Source organism: Lontra canadensis, unplaced genomic scaffold, assembly GCF_010015895.1.
Source record: "Lontra canadensis isolate GAN:19392208 unplaced genomic scaffold, GSC_riverotter_1.0 scaffold45, whole genome shotgun sequence".
Taxonomy (NCBI): domain Eukaryota; kingdom Metazoa; phylum Chordata; class Mammalia; order Carnivora; family Mustelidae; genus Lontra; species Lontra canadensis.
The window spans coordinates 15,116,086-15,141,632 of record NW_022631039.1 but is presented as its reverse complement, the minus strand read 5'-3'; the positions used below and the strand labels follow the sequence as shown (position 1 = coordinate 15,141,632).

At 59.5% G+C, this 25,547-nt stretch overlaps 1 protein-coding gene across 3 annotated transcripts in view; it reads right to left on the bottom strand.

Annotated features, from left to right (window-relative positions):
• Positions 1 to 1,516: 1,516 nt before the first annotated feature.
• Positions 1,517 to 25,547, bottom strand: part of PRKAR1B (protein kinase cAMP-dependent type I regulatory subunit beta) — a 77,679-nt gene continuing 53,648 nt past the window's right edge. For 2 of the 3 annotated variants that reach the window (XM_032872856.1, XM_032872855.1), the window contains exons 8-11: positions 22,445 to 22,505; positions 17,208 to 17,329; positions 3,114 to 3,195; positions 1,748 to 2,764 (exon numbers count right to left, since the gene is read on the bottom strand). In XM_032872856.1, the coding sequence (XP_032728747.1) occupies positions 2,592 to 2,764; positions 3,114 to 3,195; positions 17,208 to 17,329; positions 22,445 to 22,505 (438 nt within the window). In that variant the 3' untranslated portion in view covers positions 1,748 to 2,591. The other variant, XM_032872854.1, reaches the window with a different exon arrangement.

Below are 25,547 nucleotides of genomic sequence, written 5' to 3'. Positions count from 1 at the left end.
GAACAGAGAAATGGTTTGAAGACCACTGCCAGTCCCAGGCCCCTGCCCCTGCTGTGAGGTCCTGTGGCTGCCCGTTTTGAGCATCTGGGACCACACGACCTGGACAGCTGGAGGCCAGGTGGCCCCATGGCCCTGAGTTCATGGGCGGAGCCTCGAAATCTCAGGTGGCCAGCACTTGTGGTCCTTCAGGAAGCTCCTGGGGGTGGTGGGATAGAAGAATAGGCTGGCCTAGGCTCAGCATGGGGGTCCAGGAGAGCCTCCCGGAAAAGACCACGTGGTCTAGCGTGATGGACCACCGCCTGGTGAGCCTTCCTGTACACCCCTCAGAACCTCACCTCTGGCCAGAACTCGGGTGGACTGGGTCCCACTACAACGTCCCCCACCCCCACGACTCAGAGCTGAGAGCCGCACCTCTCACCCATGTCCTCTGTGAGTGGAGATCCTTCTCCACCCATCCCCCTCTTACCAGCCTAGGGATAACTTCGAGGAAGGTGCACGCAGGGTTCTCCCCATCCTGGACCCACTAGCTGCTGCCCAGCCCAGCAGCAGTGACTTTCTTTAGGTCATTCCTCATTCTGGAGTTCCTGCATGGCCAGACCAGGGCAGAATGACCTGCATGGGGGCTGGCATCCCTGCTCCTGGCTTGGCAGTGGCTTTCCCAAGGAGCCTGGCCCCCATCCAGCCATGAAAAAAGGCACTTGGCTGGTGGCCACCCGGCTCCTATGGGCCTTTCCCAGCCCAACAGCAAGGCCGGCAGTCCCAAACGGTGGGGCTGCGTGTGAGTCCCTGTTTTACTCCAGGGTTGAAGCCTGCCTGCTGGCCTGGGAGAGGCTGGGGGAGGCTAGCAGCATGGGGTTAGGCTCTGCCCAGAACTGCGGCTTCCGAAGTCTGGACACGAGGACTGAGTCAGGTGGGCTCCCCGTCATCACCCCCGATTCCTGGCTTAGAAACCTCTGGCCCATCCAAAGCACCTGAGGTGGGCAAGGGGCCTGTGTCCTTGCCCACAGTGCCCTACACCCAAGACACCATAGTGAGTTCTTGATAACAGGATGGAGGGCAGAGACGCCCACACTGACAGAAGAGACAGCCCCACTCTCATACAGGTGGTTGGATAAATACGACGTGGTCCACATAATGGGTGTCACTCAGCCGTTAAAAGGAACCGGACCCCCCTGCCCCAAGGGGACGAGCCCTGAGGACACCAGCCAGACACAGAAGGGCATGCATGGGGACCCCACACACACGAGGAACCGGAGTCGTCAGACTCACAGACACAGAGAACAGACAGTGGGGCTGGGGCTGGGGGAGCGGGCCGGGATCCATGCATCACGGGGACAGGTCTCCATGTGTGGGAATGGAACATTCTAGAGCTGGACTGGGGTGGGGGGACAGTGCCCCTGAACTGGATGCTGAGAAATTGTTAAAGTGGTCAGTTTTAGGTCATGTGTATTTTACCTCAATAGAAAAACAAAAAGAAAACGCTCCTCTGTGAAGGATTTCAGACTAAGAGACCGAGTCGGGAGGGGAGAGTTCATTGCACATTTAATATGACATGCAGCATTCAGAACATCGCGACGAGTCGGGCGGGCTCACGCGTCACAGAAATTCCGCGGGCAGGGGCAGGGCTGGCGGGGGCCCCCCGGACGTGCACAGGAGAGCAAAACCAGGGGAACTGCGCCATGTGGTTCTTGGTTCTGGGAGGCTCTGTGCCGCCCCCAGGCCTCTCTTGCTCACAGGGTACCTGGACGGAAAACACATCTAGGGGACGCTAAATGGATCTGGCCTTGGGACTGTGGGGCCTGGGGCTGTTTGCTCCTCTTCCTGCTACAGGAGGGTGGGGCTTCGTCTGCACATGTCTCCTGGGCAAGGGCAGAGTCCAGTGGGGCATTGCCGGGCATCTCAGAAGGGGCCCCTGGCTCTTACGTTATCTAGCACGTGTCTACAAGACCCCTCCCCTCTCTCGGAAGGTCGCCAAGAAGCTGTCTTACAAACAAGCCGCAGAGCAGACATCATCCTGACCCCCTGGCCCCGGGAGAACAGTGCTCCTCAAATGGTGGGGCGTCCCCAGCTCCTCACGTGCCAGGCCACCCCAGGGGAACCACCCAGGAGAGATGAGGGCACGCGCCACTCGACCATGTCCTCCGCTAAGGGTTCCTGTGAGCCTGGGTCACCAGAGGCTCTCATGCCTGGGGCCTTCTGTCCCTCACACTGACTTTCCCGGAAGCTGGGGGTCCCTCCAGGACACCCCCCAAAGGTCACCGCACCAGCCTCAGGACTAGAGCCCTGATCACATGACCTTCAGCCCATCCGGGCCAGCCTGGACTCTCATTGGGCCCTTTGGCCACCCGGGGGGGCAGGCTGGTCAGAGAAGACACACAGGGAGGGACGTGGGGAGGGGCCGCTGGCATCTCCTCAGCCCAGCGGTCTCTGGGGACCTTGTTTTTGAAGTGCACAGGGTGACTGTTTTTTCCCAAACAAAAGCCTGGAGAGCGGGGTGGCCCCACGCGGCCAGGGTGCCCACCCCCCTCTGCGGCCCGTGGACACAGACGAGCTCACCAGCACACAGAAGCTGGGCAGCGGGGCTGCGGGGCTCAGACAGTGAGGGAGATGAAGCTGTTGTAGCGCTGGATGTTCCTCTTGAGGATCTCGGAGCAGGGGCCCAGCACACGTTCAAAGCGGGGCCGGTCCAACTTGACACACTTGAGGGGCCCTCGGGCCACCACAGTGGCCGCCCGGGGCCGGTTCAGCAGCAGTGCGATCTCCCCTGGGGAGCGAGAGGGTGGTCAGGGGCCCGGCCCCCAGGGCTGCCCGCACTGCTCAGTTCCACTGGATTCTAGCAAGCTCGTCCCGGGGAGCACTGGGTGAGACTGACACTGACACGCGGTTCCCCATCCATCATCCATCTGCCGCGACCCCAACCCCGCAGGGGGTTGGGGAGCTAGGGGTTCGAGGTCATGCCCTCCCGGGGCAGCTGCGTCCAGGACACATCCATCGAGGGCACCCCAGCCTGCTCCCCGCATGCCCCCCACGGCTCTCCACCTCAGCGCCCTTCCAGGGACCCCCCCCCCCACCATGAGACTCACACCCTGTGAGGGCGGGGACTCCAGACTCACCAAAGTAGTCGGAAGGCCCCAGGCGCCCCACCTCCACGTACTCCTCGTTGGGGGACCGGCGCTGGAGGACAGAGGCCGTGCCCTGCAGACGCCAAGGGGATACGTGAGGATCAGTGGTTGGAGTGGGCATGGGCGAGGGCGGGGAGGATGGCCTGAAGTCACCCAGCAGCGGGGGGGTGTGTGATCACACCCGGGGGGGGAGTCATAGGTTGGGGGGTCACACCCAGCGGGGGGGTGCACAGGTAGGGGGTCACAGCCAGCAGGGCTGGGGTCATACCCAGCGGGGGGGTCACATGTAAAGAAGTCAGAGGTAAGGAGGTCACAAGCAGGTGAGAGGTCACCCAGCAAGGGGACATGCCCAAATCTCCCTCCTGCCAGCTTCCATCCATGCGCCCCCCCTTCTAAGGTGAATTCAGGGTTCTCCTTGGGGACAGAAGGGTGTGGGGTTGGAACCATGCTGGGGTCTGGCCAAGGGCATGAGGCTGCCAAAGGCCATGCAGTGGGGAGGATCTTGGAGCTGACCTTGGGCTAGCTCTCAAGGACGGGGCACTCCTGCAGGATGGGCGTGGCCTTGGGTCCCGCTCCCTGTGAGCAGCGTGGCTCCCTCCTGACCCCCAGACAGGTGTCTGCAGACGCTACCAGCTCAATAACTAATGCAGGCCTGGGTGGCCAGCACAAGGCAGTCGAAGTCTCCTGCTCGGTGGTCTGGCAGCCTCACACCGGGGCAGGGATGGGTGGAAGCTCTGGCGCTGGGCGGCTCTGACCCCAAAATCCCCTCGCCTGCCAAGCCCTCGGGCTGGGCCCTGTTTAGGGGAACTGAACACCAGCCTCATCCACGCTGTCTTGTTGTACACCTGCCAGCAGGCTGGCCCCACTGGGGAGACTGAAAGGGAGGCTTTAAAAACGGCCCAGAGCACCCAGACAGGGGTGTCAACCAACGCGTAGTGTCCCTCCTGCAGCCTCCTCGCCGGGAGGGGCCACCTGCTTCTTCAGGGCAGCCAAGGGGACTGGCCCAGGAGGACGTGGGCCCCTGCGCCCCCCACTACCCTCTGCCACTAGGGTGTGCCCACAGCTCTGCAGCCCAGCTCCCCAATGCCCTTGTCGCACGAACAAACGTGATATTTCTCCAAGGTAGGCTCAGTTCTCCGGCTCACCGTCTCTGGCCTCGCTGTGTGTGGGTTAATGAGTAACTCCTGCCTCTCTACGGTCTGGAGGGAAACGCCGTGGTCAAAAGACCCTGCCAGTGCAACAGAGCCTGGAATCTCTGAGCACCTATCGGCAACCCCTCCAGCTGGATTCCCCATGCCAGGGCCACTCAGCTCGCGCGTGTCTAGGGTGTTTATGAAGCTAGCTGATGGATGGTGCCAGACGTCTGAACAGCCGGGCGACGCCGCCACCCCCCAGGAGCTGTGGCTGGCGGGGGGCCTGGAGAACATGGGCCCCCTCCCCGAGCCCTGGGGAGGAATGAAGTCCTGGGCCCCCAGCCCACGCTGTGGGCGACGGCTGAGGGTGACATGCGGCTCTGATGTCATCAGCCTTGGTCTTCCTGCAGTGGGACATGGGGCAGGTCACCTGAACCCCACATGTGGTTGCTGTGCCCGGGGCCACCAGGACAGGCATTATTTGTCTCGATACCCCACTGTGCCGACCTAATTCTCTTTCACACTGACGTCCTTTAACTTGTGATGCGTGTAATTTACATGCCTTTCATTCCCGTTTTAGACAACTTTCCACTTTACAATCGGATCGTTTCCTTCTTCTGAAACTGCAGGCATGGACCTGGAGGCCTCTGGTTTGCAGAATTACTCAGGGACACTCCAGGCCTACAGCTTCCTTCAGAGGCTTTGAAGCCCCCAATGTCAGCAAACCCAAGCGGAGGGGCTGGGGGCTACTGGGGTCATCTGTCAGGCCTCAGAACCACGAGACGTGGCAAGACCTGGGAGCTGGCTGATTCAGCCGCCCAAACGTGGGTTAGGGACCTGGGCTCATTCCCACCTCCTGCTCTGGTGACCTTGGTCCCTCCTGGTGGCACAGCCGCTGCCACAGTTGTGGGAGTCACCAAATGTCTTTCCCTGCCATCAACAGGCAGAGAACCCACTTCTTCCCCCCTACCGCTCTCCTATCAGCAGGAAACCTTCTTTCTAGAAGCTTCTAGCAACCTCTCCACATGCTGCATTGACCCAACCAGGTCAGACGCTCACGGAGCTGCTGAAGAAATGGTGGGCACCAATGGGGAGGGGTTGGGGATCCTGGCTGGGTTCACAGGAAGGAGCAGGAATGGGCTCAGTGCGGGGCAGCTCAGGTCGGCCACGCTGACATTCACCCGAGCCCACCAACCCCCATGCGACGGGTCCTACGTCCTTTCTGGTGGTGCACAAAGACGAGGCAGGCCGTGACCTCTGACACGGGGGAGCACACGCACCCTATCTGCGGGCCCTCGGAGGATGTGTGTGCTCCTGCACGCGGGTGTCCCTGCCCCAGCCAGACAGCCACGAGGCTTCGCGAAAAGAAAGCACCCACAGGGAGAGCCCTCGGCAAACACAGGGTAGGGAATAGCCCTGTCGGTTGTGAGCCGAAGCCCCAGGCCTCCTTCGCGGGGATCATGACCACGTGACCCTGTTCTCACAGACAGTCTCTGTTTGCGTGGCTGTGACACCAGCTGCCGGCCACGTGGGAGGGCCACATGGAACAGCTTCCTGACCCAGGACACATGCTCAACAGAAGACACCGATCTGTTTTGGGGCCCCCGACCCAGCAGCACCAAATCCCCGAGCCCAACACCATCCCCCAGCACCCTGGCAGGACTGTCGAGGACCGCTGTCTGCCCAGCGCAGGTCGACCCTGAAGGGCACAGACCTCCACCCAGCAGAGAGCCGTTCCCACGGCACCACACGCCCCTGGTCCTGGAAATAACCCTCCAGTCCGAGCTGCGCTTCCCAGCCCGCTGTGAGGGCAGCAGAGACACCCTCGTGGGACCGTGAGCTGGAACATTCTGGGCTGGAAAAACGCGCTTGCCAAAACTCCGGATCATATTCCCCAAACTTCTCACTCAGTGATTCTAACCCTGGTCTGAAAATAAACCAGGTCACACAGAACGCGGCCTGGGAGGACATAGGAGCAGAGAGAGCACCGGCATCCAGGGGCGGGGACCGTAAATGGCCCGTTTCCTTCAGCACCTGTTTGAGTTTTTTTTTTTTTTAAGATTTTATTTATTTATTTGACAGAGATCACAGGCAGAGAGGCAGGCAGAGAGAGAGAGAGGAGAAAGCAGGCTCCCCGCGGAGCAGAGAGCCTGATGGGGGCTCGATCCCAGGACCCTGGGATCATGACCTGAGCCGAAGGCAGAGGCTTTAACCCACTGAGCCACCCAGGAGCCCCATCTGAGTTTTAAACGTCTCCTATGAAAGCAAAACCCTAACCATCGCTTTGGTTTCCTACAACAGGCAGGCAGGGACGACTTCTATGAGATAGACCCAGCAGAGGTGGCGGCAGTGACTGGAGGGCCCGAGGCTTTGGGCCAAGAGGCCCCCTGACCAGTCCTGCAGGGGGACAGGCCCTCGGGGCACACGCCTGGGCTCCGGACCCGTGCTGTGTGTGCAGCAGGCGCCGTCGCTACACCCCCTTTATTCGTTCTCCCTGGTGTGCATTCCCGCACCCCTATCCACCCACCCTGGCCTCTTGGAGCCCCAGCCTGGTGGGGTGCTAGATGTGGCCAAGTCTAGTGGGAGCTGGGGGCTGGGGGCAGACGCCCCAATGCCGGCTGGCCCTCGACGGCCCCCAGTCCAGGCTCAGGAAGGACGGCATCCCTCAGACCCCACATGTACCCCTGAGTGACTGAGCACCAGCTCTGAGGCTCCACCTGCATTGGCCGTGTGGGCCATGCTGGGTTTCTAACAGAGTAATCATCCCAGCAGACGTTAGTGAGTCCTGGGGTTGGGCCCATCGAGGGTCTCCTCTATCCATTCTGGGGAGCTGGACCCTTCTCGCTGCCCAAGCACAAATCCGCCTCTTGGCAGTGTGGCCAAAACACTCGGCGGATGGCATCACACGCACGCGGCTAACCGCGTGGGGCGCACACTGGCCTGTGCTCCTGCTGGTGTCCTGTGGATTCTCCGTGAGGCCGGGGCCAGGCCAAGGGAGGATGGCACAGGCATGTGGGTCCCAGGGCTGGGGCTCCAAGAAGCGGGTGGGGAACGCCAGAGTGGGGGGCACCACAGGCCCTGCGTAGGGAGGGTTCCTTCTCCAAACAAGGAATGGTCTCATCCCCTCTGAAGCCAGGCAGCACCCGTGACAAGCTCAGGAAAGTGTCTGGCGACCCACGCTCCAGTGAGCAGGGGCGATGTCTGGGAGACAAGCAGGTGGCCCCACCACACGTGTCCTTGAGCGGAAGGATGGAGGGGTGTGTGGGTCACACAGCACGGCTCCGTCCCTCCAGGCTCTGCTCCCAATGCCCAGTTCTTCCCTGCCACGCAAGCGCCCACAGCTTCTGCAGGGGGAGGCTAGAGATAAGCAGGAGCTTGCCGACTCAGCGGTGTTCCAGCAAGACCTCTGGGTGGCCTGGGCGAGGTTGGGCTTGGGGGAGCCGACCGCTTCCAGTGACTCAACCCTTAGACCCAAAGGAGGGTAGGGTGACGGTGGGCACAACTGGGCTGGCAGCCACCCCCTGTGCTCCCAGGACACGGCTGCCTCGGCCTGGAGACCTGGGCCAAAGGCCCCCCAGCCCAGCCCAAGGGCACACACAGCACCCCCTCCTTTGAGAGAGGCTAACACATGTAGGACAGGTCAGGAAGGTCAGAGCGTGGCCCCAGCCAGAGCACCTGAGAGAGGAGGTGAATTAAGAGGTTTCTCTCCTGCCTGATCACTGCTCCCCGTGGGAAGTTCTAGTGGGACCAGAAGGACGATGAGGCAACAGGGGGTGGGTTTCTGGGGTCTGGAGTCACAGGGCAGGCGTGGGCCAGTCCTGGCACCAAGAAGCCATGACTTCTACCCTGGCTGTCTGGGGAGCTGTGAGCTTAGTCCCTGCTTCTCCTGGCCTCAGTTTCCCCCCAGGCCCTGGCCAGGACCCATGGAAGCATGGGTGTGAGCATCACTGGGAGGCTCCTGGTGTTCTCTGCACTGAGAGGATAACAGTCACTACCTCGAGGACTCGTAGGATCAGTGGGACACAGAGTGAGCTCAGGAAGCATTGGCAGACTCTGTCAGGACCAGCACCGGGAGGAGACCGAGCACAGAGCTGGTTGGACAGACTTCTGTGGTCCATGAGAGAGTGTCAGCCCACCTTCTAAAGGAAGGAACAACCCCTGCCCCCACGGGGACGAGCCCCAAGGACACTAGCCAGACACAGGACGACACTCATGGAGACCCCACACACACGAGGACCCAGAGTCGTCAGAGAGCAGACTGTGGGGCTGGGGGAGTGGGTGGATGTCTGTGCATCATAGGGACAGGGTCTCCATGGGGGGATGGAATGTTCTGGAGCCAGATAGGGAAGGGAATTGTGACCCTGAACTGGACGCTGAGAAGTAGCCACAATGTCAAGTCATATACTGTGTGTATTTTACCACAATTCAGAGAAATGGAGATCATTTCAAGGAGGGCCTGGCCCTGGGAATTCCCACTGGCCCTGTGCCTGGACTTGGGCTCTCCTGTTCCTGCATGGTTGGGGTCATGCTCTGGGCACCCCACATGGCCCCCTGTCCACATTCACACTCTGTCTCAAGCAGCTCATGGGCAGGGGGCCTCGTGCTTATTACTGGGAAGCTGCCCACGGCTGCAGACAAGCACTCCGCTGTTACTCCAGAGGGACACGCTGGGGACACTCATCTTTTGGCCCACTGCTGGCATCCCAACTTCTGGAGGCGGGGCCTGCAAGCCCTGAGTCCCTGGGGGGTCCTGGCTCCAGGGTGGGGGACTCGACACCCCAAAACCCAACTCGTCCCAAACGGCACATCTGTAAGGTTTTAACTGTCTTTGTGGCAGTCGTGTGCATGCTGCTCAGCCCTCCTCCTGCGGGGGGCAAGGGACCCAGCGGGACCATGCAGGATCCTGTGGCCAGCATGCACATGGCCCGCGGCCCCATCTGGGAGCACCTGCAGGCCTGTTGGCACATGCATGGGCAATAGACAAGATCTGGAATCACAGGCTCCGGGATGCCTCCGGCCTTTGTAGGCGGGGTGCTCTCCATCTGGGGAAACACTCCTCAGACCCCTTGCATTTCATATGCCAACAGCAAACCCAGGAGGAACCCGTCAAGGGGCAGGCGCTTGTCAGGAACGCCCACAAGCAGCTGTGGGCAGAGGCGGGGGAATGACGCCTTCCTAAAGACTTTTCCGTGTCACTGGCCTTATTCCAGCAAATGACACTGTCGTCACACGATTTTTCAATTTTGGGGTTTTCTTAGAAAAGGCTCTCATCTGAGGTCCAGCCTTGGCCACCAGCAAGGTGAGTTGTATAGCCTGGAATCTTCATCCACAAACAGTCTGGAGGCAGCCGGCACCAAGGCCTCAGGTCACAGGAATGTGCACTGAGTCCACCCTCCAGCCCATGTGCCAAGGTCATTCCGGAGCCCAGAGAGCCTGGCTTGCCCAGGTCCTACCTGACGGGTCAGCGGGATGTGTGGCTGTGCCCGGTCGGGAGGCCATTGGGCAACCAGGTGGAGACACGTCAGAGCCCAGGAGCCCCTCAGGCCCCTGAAACCCTCTCAGGGGCCATCAGAGCCTCCCTGGATGGAGCCCCTTCTGGGGTCAGAGTGGCCCAGACAGTCACCCCAGAAGGACATCCAGGTGCCGAGTGGGTGCCGGCATGGGCCCATCAGATGCAGCCATCATGCTCCCTGGCATTTACCCGAAGGGCCCAGATGAAGACTTAGGTCCACAGAAAACCCACGCAGGGATGTCTATGCACTTTGTTGCATTCAGCAAGATGACCCCGAGCAGGTGAGCGGCTCCCATGCTCCGTGCAGACATGGGCCACGAATCTGCCCACTGATTACAGAGACCCACCCAAATGTCACACCGTGGGACCCCAAAGACCAGGCACTCTGGGGAAGCAGAGCTGTGCACACAGGCGGGGCTTCGGGGCAGAGGGACAGATGGTGCCGGGGGACTTTCAGGGCTGTGAACACCGGGGGACACCCTGGGGTGACACCAGTCATCACTGTCCAGACCCACAAAATGCACACCCACCCAGAGGGACCCTGGTGCCAACTGTGGTCTCTGGGTGACAGCAACATGTCCGCATGGGGCTGATTGTGACAGATACCCCGTCTGGGGGACACAGATCATGGGGCAGCCTTTTGGGGGAGCAGGGGATATGGGAAATCTCTGCTCCTTCCACTCAATTCTGCTGTGGACCTCAAACTGCCCTAAAAAATGAAGTCTTACATGTCAGGGAGTAAGAACTTCTCTGAAAACTCTGTTGTCTCTCCTTCCGGGGACTGGGGCTAGCAGGCCAGCAAACATCTGTGACCTCAGGCCACCCCCACCAAGCCTGGGCGCTAAGAGAGGGTGCCAACCCAGGCCCCAGGCGCTCTGGAAACAGGCTTCCTCTAGTTTGGCCCAGAAGAAAAGCTGTGACCTTTGTGCTAGAGAAGTCTGGGCCAGTCAACCATCCTTCACCACTGACCTGCAGCCTCGGCCTGGACACACACCCTTCGTCCATCTCCGTCTGGACCTCCGGCCCCCAGCCCCAACCTGCACACCTCACCATCCCAGTCAGTGGGGGTGTCCCTGCTACCGCCAGGCCCACCTGCTACCACCGCGGGTTACTGTGCCACTTCCAGGGACCCTGCTTTGGCCTGGGACCCAAGGCGAGTCTGCCAACTCCATGGGGCGATTTCACTCCTCCCCAAATAAATACCTAGATGGCAGCGGCTGCCACCCACTCCTCAGCCAGCGCACAGTGATGCAACAGCACGGCCGAGTCACAGACAACCCCAAGCGAAGAACACACCCAGCAGGGCGTGGGGCGACCCCCTTCCGGCTCCCCAAGATCCTGGTGAGTCTGCGTGCCCACCAGAGGGGTCCACATGTCTGAGTGGCGAGCAGGGCAAGGCACTGGCCAGAAGGCGGCCTGGGGAGCAATGGTAGTCCCATCGCTTCAGCACGGTGGACATTCACAAAATTAATTTGCTAAGAGGGCAGATAAGCCAAATCTGGAGTTTCCATGGTAACGCCTCCCCGGTGGCCAGCTGGTGCAGGACGGAGCGGGAAGCTCTCTGTCGGAATTTTATGGGAACCAGCTGCCCTCATCGTCCCCCCAACCACATGCCCCAGCCCCAGTCTTGGCGGGGTCCTCGTGGGCATGCAAAGTGGGGCCACGTGGCCCAGCGCCGAGCCCCATCCACATCCTTGTCCATTTTCCTGGAGCACGGGAACCAGGAGGCAGGTCTTGGCGCAGACACTCTGTTCTCTCTCTGCCCAACGCCCTCTCCTTGCAGAGGCCCCAGTCGGCCTCACCCCACGGGCTGCTGCAGGTCCCCGCCCCGGGAAGGCCCAGTCCCTGCTCTGTGTCCATCGCCGGGTTTATAGGGCAAGGGTCTCACTCAACTGCTGGGAACGTTTCCCTAGAGCTCTGTGGATCCAGTGTCAAGGGGATTCAGACAGTCGGTGTTTGCAGGGCTGGGAGACAGGAAGACCGCCTCTCCCAGGGGGGCCTGCCCCGCAGAGACAACACCCCACCCCGGGCTCAGCTGAGACCAGGGGTCCTGAAGCCCCACTCAGCCTTCCACACTGGGCTCCCACCCGCCAGCAGGTGTTCATGACTAAGTGTCTGTGGGGGCCACTGTCCACACTTGTGCAGGACAGGGGTATCTCTGCCAGGCTTGGCCACACCTGGGGGATCCGCGCCATGGGGAGGACACACACAAGGAAGCAAACTCAAGGACCTTCTGCCAAACAGAGCAGACACTCAGCCGGGTAACGGCGTGAGGAGACAAGGGGCCTGGCGCCCCTTGTTATTCTGATGAAACTAGGATGGGCAGCACCAAGCCAGCCAGTCTGCCGAAGCCCCAGCCCGGGTCCTGTAGCCCCCATTCCTCACAGCAAGTACGTCAGCAGGCACCCAGTGCCCAGACCTGGGCCTCAGGGCCCTACACACCCACCTACGGAAAGACCAGACTGTTCTGGAAAAGTCAAGAAGCGGGGGCATAAGAAAGGGGTTCTGCAGAGAAACCCCCAGTGGGATGTGTGTGTGGATAGAGGTTCACCTTATGGAATTCGCTTGAATGACAGCGGGGACCACAAGTTCAAAATCTGCATGGTCAGCAGCTGGCAGGAAGTGTCTCTTCTTGGGGGGCCTCTGTCTTCTTTCTCTCAAGGAAAGCCTTTAACTGATCAGAAGAGGCCCACCCACACCATGGAAGACCCGCCCCTTCCTCCAACATCAGCTGATGTCACTGTTAATCCCATCTGAACCTCCGCAAAAACATCTAGAGTGGCGTTGAGCAAATATCTGACATCTGGGGACCATGGCTTGGCCAAACCCCCATAAAACTCTCACGGAAGGGACCGGCAGGGCCTAGGTCCCTTTCCTGCCGTCTCTGTGGGGCGGGGGTCACACTGCGAGGAACTGGGGGTTAGCGCGTTACAACTTGCACATGTGCCATTAGCAGAAGAGGACAATTCAAACCAGAGAGATCACGCACCTGGACGCTTCCTGCCAAGTCTCCCAGAAGAACACAGGCCGTCCTCACTGCATGTCCCATGTGTGTGGCGTGGGGGGCCCCTGCTCCCACGGAAACATCAGCCACCGCATGCCCACCAGGGTCTCCAAAACTATCTAACCAAGGGCACAGCATCCAGAGCGAAAGTGCTTGTTCTACAAACCCACAACCAGCACTACCTTCTCCTGCTTTGTTCTAGAACGTTCTTGGACGAGTCCTGGGCATCTAAACCAGGGACCACCCAGGCAGCCTCCCAAGGCCGTGGCGACACCCCCAGGGGACAGGTGTCCTCCAGCCCCACCTGCGACCCCCCCACCCCGGGAGCTCACGGGGCACAAGGGGGGGAGCGGGACTGGTGGGCCTGACCTGTGTGCCTGGCAGGTGTGGCCACGGGGCTGCTTCTGGCCACACAGCAAACCACAGCGAGCCTCTGATGCCTGCAAACCCTGGGGTCCCGTGTGACCTACCCGACCCGGCTGATCACAGGAAAAGGGAAAAAATCCAAGTTGCCAAGGAGACGACTTCAAATACATTTCTGGGAGCATCGGGTTACATTCCAGAGACACACACCTGCACTGGTGTGCGTGAGCTCCCATGCCCGTCCACGGGGAGGACGCAGTCCTTGGACGGAGCCGGGGCAGCCCCCGTCACCCCACCGTCCCCTGGCCGCGCACCGTCCCCTGGCTTGACCCCTGCGCACCCTCAGAGCTGGCTGCTGACGCCGCTGGTGGATGAGCAGCAGGGACGCCTGCAGAGCGGGCGCAACCCCGGCAAGGACCTCCCCAGCATCCCCTGCAGCCAGTGGAGAGAGAAGAAACACACGTGTGGACACAGGGAGTGGCACTCACTGTTCTCCGTGCTGTTGACAAGACTGAGGCATGCAGTGACCCTCTGCTGTGTCCACCCACACGTATCCACGCACACACACGCACCCACGCAACGCACCCACGCACATGCACGCACACATACCCACGTATACACACACCACATACACGTACCCACGCAAACACACACACACGTACGCACACGCACACACACATACCCACGTACATGCACACGTACCCACGAACACGCCCGCACACGTATCCACGCACATGCCCACACACGTACCCAAGTACATGTACACGCGCAGCGGACACTCAGAACGCGGGAGCAAGGAGCAAGGAGCAAGACCCAGCCAGCAGGGTGCGCGGCTGACACTGGTGGGCAGTGCGGCCTTGGCTGTGTCCCCCCAGGAAGCATCGCTGAGCCCTGACCAGACCTCCCTGGCGGGGAGCGGACACTCACATAACACATCCTGGGCCTGGAAATCGCCCGCTCGCGTCAGCAGGAGGAACACACTGGGTAATGGTTCCCTTCCCTGGTGTCCTGCGAGGGCACTTCGCCATTCGGTGCCTCTCACATGTGCTTCACGCCGTGGTCTTGGACCTGGTTGGGCGGCAGCCTCGGTCCAGAGCAAACAATGGACAATTGTCGGGGCTGATGGGTGTGACTCCCACGGATTGGAGACCACAAGCACCGAGGCCACCAACGTCGAAGCCTGCAGGGCCTGCCGAGCAGGCTCGAGGGCCGGGTGGGGACTGAGGCTAATGGGGCCCTTTGCCACCCCCAGGGGCCCACCCCTCAGGTCTGCTGGTCTCAGCGAGATAGGGATGCGGGTCCAAGGTGGTCGGGTACCATACTTTTAAAGGGAAGAGATCCAGATTGTTATGGGAAATATCTTGATTTTTAAATACTGACAATTAATTAAAAAAAAAATTTTTTTTTTTAAACACTGTACAGGGGCGCCTGGGTGGCTCAGTGGGTTAAGCCGCTGCCTTCGGCTCAGGTCATGATCTCAGGGTCCTGGGATGGCAGGGAGCCTGCTTCCTCCTCTCTCTCTGCCTGCCTCTCTGCCTGCTTGTGATCTCTCTCTGTCAAATAAATGAATAAAAATCTTTAAAAAAACAAAAAACAAAAAAAAACAACACTGTACAGGCCAATACAAACGCATCTCTAGGCCAAATCAGCCCTATAAGCACAAGCTTATTAATGTAGTTAAACCTAGAGCAGGAAAGGATTTGTGCTTTTCTGCTGGTGTCACGCCCTCCCCTTGGCCCCAGTCGTCTGAGCCAGCCCAGGGTAGCTCCACACGGGGATTGTCGTGGTGACAACTGAGGATGACAGGCAGCTCCGGGGCTCAATGACTTACAGCCACCGTCTGTCCTCTCCCGCCGGGCCTGGGGCCTGGCCGGGGGCCCTCCCTCAGGGGTCTCCACTGACGCAGGCAGGGAGCAGCTGGGGCTGCTTGTGTGGAGACGCAGTGGGCTGGATGTCCAAGGGGGGCCGTCAAGTGGCCGCTGACTCGGAGCTCCAGGCCCCACTGATAAGCCGAGGCCTGAGGCATCTCAGAGCACAGCCACTGGCACCAGGAAGGAGAGCCCCAAGGACAAGGGTCGGAGAGCCCCCCACAACCAGCCTGGGTGCCCCAAACAAGGGCTGTCATGTCCCAGGTGTCCAGCACGTTGCCAAGGCCCTCCCAAGAGTCAGACCCCACCTGCCCAGGTGGGCAGCGAGAACCTTGCAGTCAGTCACATTATAATGCAGATTCAGGGAACGGGGTGACCGGAGGGACCCTCTCCGCCTGCATTTGAGACTCATGTTCTTAACTGCAAAACGCCAGGCTCACACAGACCCAGACACGGTGTCACGTCCGAGGCCACAGGTGAGAGGTCAAATGGTCTGGAGCATGGGGCCGAGGGACAGCACCCTCCCCCCACCCCGCCCCTCTGTCCAACGGTAGCCACGGCTGCTTTGGAAGCAGGATGCGATTTCTCGTCCTTTCAGAGGCCCCAGCTCCCCTCCTGGATGTGCAGGAGGGCTACACAGGATATAAACAGGGCCGCCCACCCAACCCTGCAGCAGAAGTCTTGGGAATGTCGCCTCTGGGAGCAAAGATGAGAGCCTGGCCAGCTTTCTGCCCCGATGACGGGGGCTCCGAGTCAGGGTGGACCACATTCAGTCCACATCCTGCCTGGGGTTTAGTCGTTCCTCCTTCCTTCCTTTTCCTTTTCAAGGAAATGTGAGAAGCGCCTCCTGCCCTCAGGACCTTGAGCCATGCTGCTGAGAGTGCTTCTGCGCTGGGGACCCCTTTGGAGATGGTTACCCCGCTCTCAAGGAGCTCAGGCTGGAAGCAGCCTCCTTTGCTCGCACCCGTGCACGTGGGGCCCACCCACCACCTGCAAGCAGGGTCTGTCCTAGGCCCAGAGCTGGGATGGGGTAGGGGAGGTGACCAGGCCCCTGTGAGTATGCTCGCCATGCGACCTGGCACCACCCTGGGGCCTCAGGTGTCCCTGCACACCCACGTCTCCCCTTCTGCTCTTCTCCCGCTAGACTCTACGGCCTTCTGGAAATTTCCTGCCAGAGGGGGCAGACAAGCCATGGAGAGGAGGGACACAGACATGGCCTCTTAGGAAGGGTTTTGCAGGAGCCCAGACTAGAGTCACACACACCAAATCTTTGTTGCGTGTCCGTGGGAACTTATCCGTGTCGCTCATGCTTTACGAGCTGCGTGTCACCAAGCTCGGCTCCACGCCTCACCGCCCACACTGGCAGCCTGGTGGACTCACCTTCTCTTATTCTAACCTGAGAACATGGCTCACAGGCGCTGAGCTCTGAGTCTGAGACCCAGCAGGGATGGCCCACAGCCACGCTGGGCCCCCACGCTGCCACGCCAAGGGCTCCCCTTGTCCCGGCAGCAAAAGACACAGCTGAAGAATGTGCTTTAATGAGCGTGAACGTGAAATCCTTCCGCCCTCGAGCGCCACGGGAGGAGGAAGCCAGCCCAACAGACAGCAGCATTCCTCTGGGCCTGCGTCACCAGGGCTGCCCACACCGCGCGGCGGGCCCCCCATTCATTCCGGGCATCGCTGGCTGGGGGCTCACGCTGGGGGTCTCAGCCCCGCCCCGCCCTGGGGACAGGCGGCCACAGCAGCTGCTCGCCCCTGTCAGTGCCGCGGATTACAGTCCCAGAGCCAGCTGTCGTGGGGCCTCATCAGAGGGACTCATGTGTGTCCAGGCTGAGAACCCAGAACCATTAAAAAAAAAAAAGCTTTTTAATGAGATTATAGATTTGCATAGAGTTTTAAGCAACCGCGTGGAAAGATTCCACGTGCCCTGAACGTACACATGTCCCCCAACAATACAGAACTCTAGGTCTCGGCATGGGTTCACGTTCCCCACACCCACTGAGCCCACACGTGTGTTTAGTGCTGTGTGGCCTCCTCACACGCCACCACACGTGTGGCCTTGGACCTGACGCCATTCTCTAAGAGACTTGAGGGCAAGAAGGCGTGTCAGTGCGGGCCTGAGGTGGTGAGCGGGACAGAGGGCGCACGTGGGAGTGGCGAGGGTATGACGCCACGTCCCCTGCACCCTGAGCCAGCGGTACTCACCTCCGTGATGATGAAGAAGTCATCCCCAGGCTCCCCCTGGACCACAATCTTCTCTCCGTCTTCAAACTGCACGGGCTCCAGGGCGTCTGCCACAGTCAGGCGCTCCCATTTCTCCAGGGACTCTAGAGCAGGCGACAAGGAGACCGTCACCACGGCGTGCACCCCTGCTCTGCCCCCTTGCTCTTCCCCAGGAAGCGCCACGGGCCGGCCTCCACTAGGACAGCCGTGAGTGAGATGGGGTGCGCACATCCCTGCTGGGAGGGCCTGGGCGTTTCACCATGAGCTGTGCGGGAGGTACCGGGCTAGCGCTCCGTCTTCAGCGGGACAGGGTCTTGGATCGGGTGCCTTGCGGTTTAGTCAGGCGGCCGGTGCGGGAAGTGGGGCCTGGGAACCCAGAGGGAAAATACTCCAGACGTAAGCTGCCTGTGTTCTGGCAAAAACACCATCACCGCTAAGCATGGGGCTACTACGCAGAGTAAAATAGCTCAGAGCGGTTGGAGCGATTACCCGTCCAGAAGAAACACCATTCATCACGGTTCAACTGCAGGCGTACCCACGTTGCCACACTGGGCACATCCCCCCTCCCATTATTTTAGGTCAAAACGCTTAATTCCAATGCCACGCTCCTCTTTACAGCTCGAGGATTCTAGGTACATTTCCGCCTCTCCCTGAGCCTTCCCACCCCGTCACCCTCCATCCCCAGCCCTCGGGAAGGAAAAAGAGAAAAAATCCAATACGCTCCTTTGGAAGAAAATGATTCTCTGATTAACTATTTCTTTTTTGGCAGAAAAACCCTCCCTGGCCTGCACTTATCAGATGCTACTTAAGTAGGTCAGCGGCTAAAAATACAAAGCAAAGCATTTATTTTAGAACTGGGTTAGGAGCGGGATTTCTCCGCTGTGAGACGTCTGCCAGTACCGCGAATTGTAAAGGACCAGCTCCCGCCAGCCGCCGGCACAGGCGGGAAGTCAGGGGAGGTCTGTGCGGCCGGGGCTGCTCAGGGACCCAAAGCTGGTGACATGTGTCTGTGCTCACCGGGACACCAGCACGCCGGCCAGCCCGAGGGCCACATAACTGCGAGTCACGCCACCAGGGGGGAGTCCGCTGCCGTTGTCCCATCAGCAGTTTCCTCCGTTCCATCTAAAACGGGTGACACTCTGAGGTCTGAAAGTCGGGACGTGCAGTGCTGTGTCCCCCAACGGCCGGAGATCAGGAGACGCTGGCCTGGCTTTTCCACGGTACCCAGTCTCTGAGGCAACGCAGGATGCACAAGCCCTGTGGGCGTTTTCACGGCACTTGGGGTCCCTAGTCTTACGGTTACGGGGCCGACCGGCCGCATTCCTGACCGCCCCTTTTCTGAGCAGGATCTCAACTCTGCACCTGGCATCCTGCCGGCAGCTGCGGCCCATGACCATGCCAGGCCCCAGACACGGAGCCCCAGGATGTCCTCCAGGCTCCCATGTCCCCCAAGCCTGCCAGGTTCCACAACCGTCACAGGTGGAGCCCAGTGTCCATGCGCCAGAACCTCTAGGTCCCAAAGCATCACCGTCCCCTTCACGCTCCTTCCTGATGAGGGAGGGACGCGGGCTGAGGGCAGGCTGGCACAGAGCAAGGCCTCCCAACGCTGGCTGCAGGCGTCTCTCCGGAGGATTCTCTGCAGCCAGGATGACCGAGGGGCGAAGGGATTACTCTCCTTCAGGTGAGAATAATCGGGCCGCGCCACCCGACGGCCACAGAGAAGCACTTGCTGGCAATCGATTCAGCAGAGGAAACAGAGCTTGTGGACGGGGCTGAGCAGAGCACGTGAGAGCGTCTGGCAGCTGAGAAAAGGAGGTGGAAGGGGACCGTGGGCCCCGGGGTCCTAGGTTCAGGGCTGTCTCATGGGGCTACAGTACCCTTCATGCAGCCCCTATGAAACCATGGGGACCAGCTCATGCGGCAGCCAACTTTTGTTTCGCCGAGTATGACACCGACCACAGAGCCCAGCGTCCCTTCATAGGACACGTCCAGACCAAGCACCTGTAGGGACAGACTCACAGGCACAGGGCTTCCTCAGGGGGGTGACGAGAAGGTTCTGGAACCATGGAGTGGTGATGGGCGCAGATGCCCTCAAGTTAGAAACAGCAGACACGGTGCCTGCCATGGGATGCATTTTCACCACTAGAGGAAGAGAAGAACCAGAACCTTCTCTCAGCATCTCACAGGGTCTCTGTGAGGACATGCGGTTGACCTGCTGCAGGCGCCCTCCCTGCCAGGCCTGTTTTGGGTTGAATTACTCATTTTCACTACAAAGAACTCAAGAAATATAGCAAAGTGTAAAGAATGTGGAAAACTGTCAAGGGCTGCCCAGAAACAACGCAGCGACGACGTGCAGCCTGGCCTTGTCTCCAGGCCCAGACCCAGACAGAAGGATGGACAGAAAGACAAGCAGAAACACTCCCAGAGACATGACCCACCGGCTGTGTCGTCTTGTTCAACATTAACTCTTAAGCTCTCTATCTATCGTGCTTGAGTTCAACACAAGAAAAAGAAACAAGAATAACGGAGTATTTTTTTTCAATGTAAGATACATTTTTTGCTAAACAATTCCTCTAAGAGAGATGATAGGAAAAAAAAAAAAACAGTCCTCGGGTTGAACTGTATGGAATGCCCACCTTTTAGGTCCAAAGGGGTAGAAAACGGGCCACTCTGGGGGCTCGCCTTGACAGTGGGCCCACCTGACCTCCCTACAGGTTTTGGGCTGGGCTCCCCGATGCGGCCCATGAAGGCATGAATGCACCGCGGGCCCCCCACCCCAACCGGGGTCTTCTGAAACCTGCCTCGGGGGCAGGGGCGCTGGCCCTCCGTGGGCCCCTCAGGCCTGGCTGGGCACCTGTGCTCTGCCCCCACCGTCTCTAGGCAGCCCGTCCTTCCCCGTCCCCCGGGTTCCGGGGCGAGTCCTCATGGGGGTCCTGCCCCACCGTGGCTCTGCGGCTGCCTCACACCATCCCAGCACATCACCGACTCCACACCCAATCTTGTCCACTTGTCTTCATTTGGAGAGAAAATTTCATCAAATCAGGTGTGAATATGTCATCATCACCAGCCCACGTCTCTCCTGAGTAAAATCCTGTGATTATTTTGTCATAATGGCTTCAGATCTACTTGTTAAGGCTTCTGACTTGTTAAATCTTTTATTACCGAAGCATAGTCGACCTTCGTGTCTGTTCCTTAGAGACGTGTCCCACACCACGGATGAAACCGCAGGCCCTTGGACATCACACTCAGGCGGACTCCGCTCCCTGACGCGCGGCCAGGACTCTGCGCCCTTGCTAGGAACGCCTGAAGGCAAGGCTGCGAGGCTGGGGGCTCGCTGCACGGGCTCTGCTCCCGTGGCCGTGGCCGACCTCCGAGGCTCTGGCTGGGACGCGTCTCCCAGCTCTTCCCTCCACGCTGGCTCCCTGCATCCATGTTCTGTTTCTGTGGACACACTCTCTTCATAACTGGGTCCTACTCTGTCTGCCACCGGCTCCGAGCTTTTCTCTGCAGTTCTGGCTCCGGGGCTGGTCTTTGCAGCGGCCGCGGCCTTTCCCTCCCCCTGTCCACGTTCACCACGAGCTGGTATGGGGGCTTTGTCCTGTCCTTCCCTCTGATCCTGTGCTGGAAAAGCTAGCCGCAAGCCCTCTTCTCGTCTCTGTGGTCCGGACAGCAGCAACCAGGCAGAGGCCAAGCCCAGTAGGGAGCCGGGGCTGCTCCAGGGCTGAGGGCCAGCCCGGGGTCCCCACCGGCTCATACCACGCAGGTAGGGGAATGGTCGTGGGACGGGGACTACCGCCCCAATCCTGTGCCCTCATCCCTGAGTGTCAGCCCTTTGCTTCTTTCCCTTCCTCAGTCCATCACGTTCTTGGGAAAGGAGGATACTCTTCATTCAGCATCTTTACCCGGCAGCCTGGCCTGGGGGTGCTGCTGGACAGTGGTCTCCAGCGGTTCCTGGAGGCTCAGCACTCAGCGGTCCCTCACCTTCCCAAGCACCGCCCCTCCCATGGACTAGAGCCACCTCATCCAAAGTGTGAGTCGCCAGCTGCATGTCACGGGCAGGACACAGGTAAGGAATATCAGCTTTGTGGCTGAAAGTTCCCCAGACAGGGCTGGTCTGCATCAGCCCGTGACCGTCACACACGCTACGGCAACTTCAAAACACTTAAACACTCTCATCGGTGAAATGTTGTTGACACTCCTGAAAATCCACAGAAATGGAGCCATCGCGCTTATCAGACCCCAGGACAAGGAAGGGCAGAGATGCAGCAGGAGAAACCACATTGAGGAAAACACCAGCACAGGTCGGGGGATGAAGCTTAACACAGTGGGCCGCATTTACTAAAACACGAGATGGGACTGCAGCTGAGAACTGACGGACACAGAGAAAGGGCTGGAGGTGATGCTGGTGGCAGAGGGACAGACAAGAGGGGTGCACGGGAGGAGACCACAGACACTTGAGGGAAGGATAACAGAGCCCTTGGGGACTAGACAGAGCTCTTGGTGCATGTGTGCATGTGCATGTACATGTGTGAGTGTGCCTGTGTGTGCATGCGTGTATGTGTGCAAGCGTCTGAGCGTGCCTGTGTGTGAGCGTGCACGTGTGCAGTCATACTTATGTGTGCATGTGTGTTCGTGTATGAACATGTGAGTGTGCCTGTGTGTGTGTCAGTGCATTGTGTGGTCATACCTGTGTGCATATGTGTATGCGTGGAGCATGTGAGCGTGCCTGTGTGTGTGCGTGTGAGTGTGAGCATGCCTGTGTACAGTCATACCTGTGTGCACGTGTGTATGTGTGCGAGCATGCGAGCGTGCCTGTGTATGCATGTGAACGTGCCTGCATTCAGTCATACCTGTGTGTGTGCGTGTGTGTACACGTGCGAGCATGTGGGTGTGCCTGTGTGTGAGAGTATGCATGCATGCGGTCACACCTGTGTGTGCATGCATGTATGTGTGCAGTCGTGCCTGTGTGTGCAAGCTTGTGAGTGTGCTTGTGTGCGTGTGAGCATGACTGTGTGTGGTCATACCTGTGTGTGTGTGAGCGGTCATGCCTTGTGTGGGTGCATCCGTGTGTGTGCCCCACGCTTGCACATCACCAAGGACGCTGAACCTGCCAGGCATGCAGGGAACATGGAAATGGCTGGGGCCGGCGGGCAGGACTCAGACGAGACGGAGGAGGCCGCGTAGCACAGAGCATCGTAACCGGGGCCGGGACCACTGACCCAGGATGGAGACCTTGCTGAGAAATTCCTCATACATCTTGCGCTTTCTCAGTGTGCTGCCCTGTTTGGGAGAAACGAGAAGACAGAGAAGGTGGCTCTTCGTGCCTGAATCATTCTAGCATCTCCAAAGTTCCCCCAAATGACTCTCAACCCTTGAAAGGAAGCCCTTTGAGGATCCCACATCTCGGAAGCCCCTCAAAGACCCCAGCCTGCACCTCCCCACTCATCCAAGCAGCTGCACCCCTCCCCCACCTGCCATGGGCCAGCTGCAGGGACCTCATCCAGCCTGGGCCAGTGACTGACCCACATAACGAGCAGTTGGCCGACCAGAGTCCTGCGCTCGGCTTTCCATGGGCTGAGGGCACGTGTCCCCAAGATAGGATGGAGAGAGCACTGTCTGAGCAGGCTCACAGCACCCCACCCCTCCCCCGGACACACATGTCTGGGGAGATGCTGGGCAGAACCACGTGGTCATGCGCTCCAGAGGGGGCAGCCAGCAATGGCAAGGTCTCTGGACCAGACATGCCTGACACTGGTCCCTGGGGAGAAAAGCCAACCAAACGCTGGATGAGTAAGACAAATCCAGCGAGAAGGGCCCCATCAGCCTTTATGTTAATTAGAAATTAGAATCCACTCCAAAAATTAGAATCTGAATGTGAAGTAGAAAAATGCACCCTCTTCTTCAAGCATGCGTCCCAGTGAGCTGGTGGCCCAAGCAGACAAGGAGGAAGCCCAGCCTCCCAGCAGCCAGCGCCAGCCCAGCAGGAGAGAGCAATCTGGACTTCAACTCCTCACCCTGCTGTCCAGCGCCTTTGCACAGTGTACACACTCTATAACTGGACATGGCAGCCCTGCCAATGAGCACTGGTAAGTACCGCACATTCAGAAAACAGGGATGTGCAGCCCACTAGCAGCTGTATCCATTGATGGGAGCTGGAAGGTCACCTGCGATGTGAAAAGGATGGAGAGTCCAATGACCACAGACTAGACACCTGATGTGGCAAAAGGTGGGAGGAAGGATGGTAGCAGTGAAAAAGAGCTCAGGCCAGGGCAGCGGGGGAGGGGGGTCTTCCAGAGACTGGGGCCTGCCCAACCTTGTGAGAGAAGAGGCAGGCTCAGAGGGGCAAGTGACCACCTAGATGGGACCACAGGAGAAGGAATGAATCAAGACTGGGCTCTACATGCCCCAAAGCTTGGTGATGGGGTGATGGTGGTGATGCTTATGGGGATGGTGATGATGGTGATGGTGATGGTGAGGATGACGGTGGTGATGGTGGTGATGGTGGTGATGATGGGGATGATGATGGTGAGGATGGTGAGGATGGTGAGGATGACGGTGATGATGGTGGTGACAATGGCGATGATGACAGGGAGAATGGTGAGGATGATGGGGAGGACAGTGATGATGGTGGTGATGATGATGATGGGGAGGATGGTGAGGATGATGGTGGTAGCAGTGATGGTCCTTCCTGAGCACAGGGAAGGAGGGCTGACAGGAAGGATCAGCACACTCCATTCTAACTCCAGATCACCCATAACCCACCCCCCCAACTCTTAGTGCAGTCTCATCCTCTTTGGGCCTCAGTTTTCCCATCAGGAGAAGGAACATCAGTGCCATGTTCTTTGTATCTTTGACCTGGACTCTTGCCCACCTTCCTCCAGACTCCCCACCGCTGCTTGGCTGTGTCATCCCCACCTTGGTCCAGCAGGCTCCTTGTCTGCTTCCCACTGAGACACAGAGGAAGGGGGCTACCAGGCTCTGGATGGACTCCCAGCGTTCACACACCCAGCAGGAGACTCCCCTTAGACGCTCTGTGCCAGAGAGGCTGGTGTGTGACTCCTGCTTCACGGGTATGGGGTGGCCTGAGGTTTTCATTTTTCAGGGAGTGGGCACCCCACACCTGACCCAGGATGGATGGGCAGGGAGGCCACAGACAGTGCTTCCTGACCCCCACCTTGCTCCCAATGGGAACACAGAGCCCGGCCCTGCTCAGTGGCCTTGCCGAGCTCCATCCATCCTTCTACGCCACACGGAGCTACAAAGGGAAGAGAAGGGATGTTCCAGGGAAGCTTCTGGCTCAGACGTCCTGGGATCCCTATCGCCTGAATGCACAGGGAGGGGCGCTCTCCCCGGAGACACTCCTGGCCAGTCCCCCTGCCCAGTCTCCCTCTTGGCAAGTCCCAGTTTGGTGCCAAGTGAATGCATGGTGGGTCCACTTTGCATGACGGATGCGTCCAAATCCGCCCAAACCCAGGACGGATGCAAACACGGTGCTGTCCTGCGGGACACACCCTTCTGGGTAGGCCAGAACTGTCATTTTCTTTTCCCGAGACACAGACACTCTGCAGCCTCCCAGCACATTCATGGCTATTCTTAGCCCACTGGGATCCAGAATTAAGACAGAGGAAGTGCCGGGTGCCACCATGGTTTGGGAACTTCCCTGAATACAAGGTTGCAGCCACAAAAATCCCACAGCCGAGAAGGACTCGGCACCGGAGACAGTGAGAATCAATGCCTTATGCAACACAGGGCCAGGTGCACGCAGGAGGGACCACGGGGCGGACAGACGGAGGCTGCTGGGCCCTTACCCAAGCCTGCCCCTGTGGGTGGGAGGGAGGGGTTCAGGTGCCTCAGGGCGCCCCACTCACCGGGCTCACAGCCTCTCCTGGAGAAGACAGGACTTAGCGGGTTGAAGATGAAGAGGAGAGAGAGCTCAGCTCTCTCCTGCTGTATCCATGGCCCTAGAAGACCCCGTCACTGAGTGTGTGGATGACAGGGTCTTCACGCACATCAAATCTGATCGGTCGCCTGCAAGACCGCACTGAGTTCTCCCGGGGTGGCGTGGTGAGACCAGGATGGGCAGGGCGCCAATGTTCCCAAGAGAAGGAGCAGCCCCAGCACGACCCCATCTGCAGGCTCCCGCCTGACTGCGCGCCAGGGCTGTTTTAAACCACTTGTGGACTGTCCCCAGACCTCCCCCAGAGCATCCCTGCATCACAGCCCCTCCCTGGAAGCTGTACTGTCCAGACGGGTCTCAGGGAGACAGTCAAGTCCCAGAGAGCATGTGGGGGAAGCCAAAGGTCTCTCAGACCGGAGCTCGCC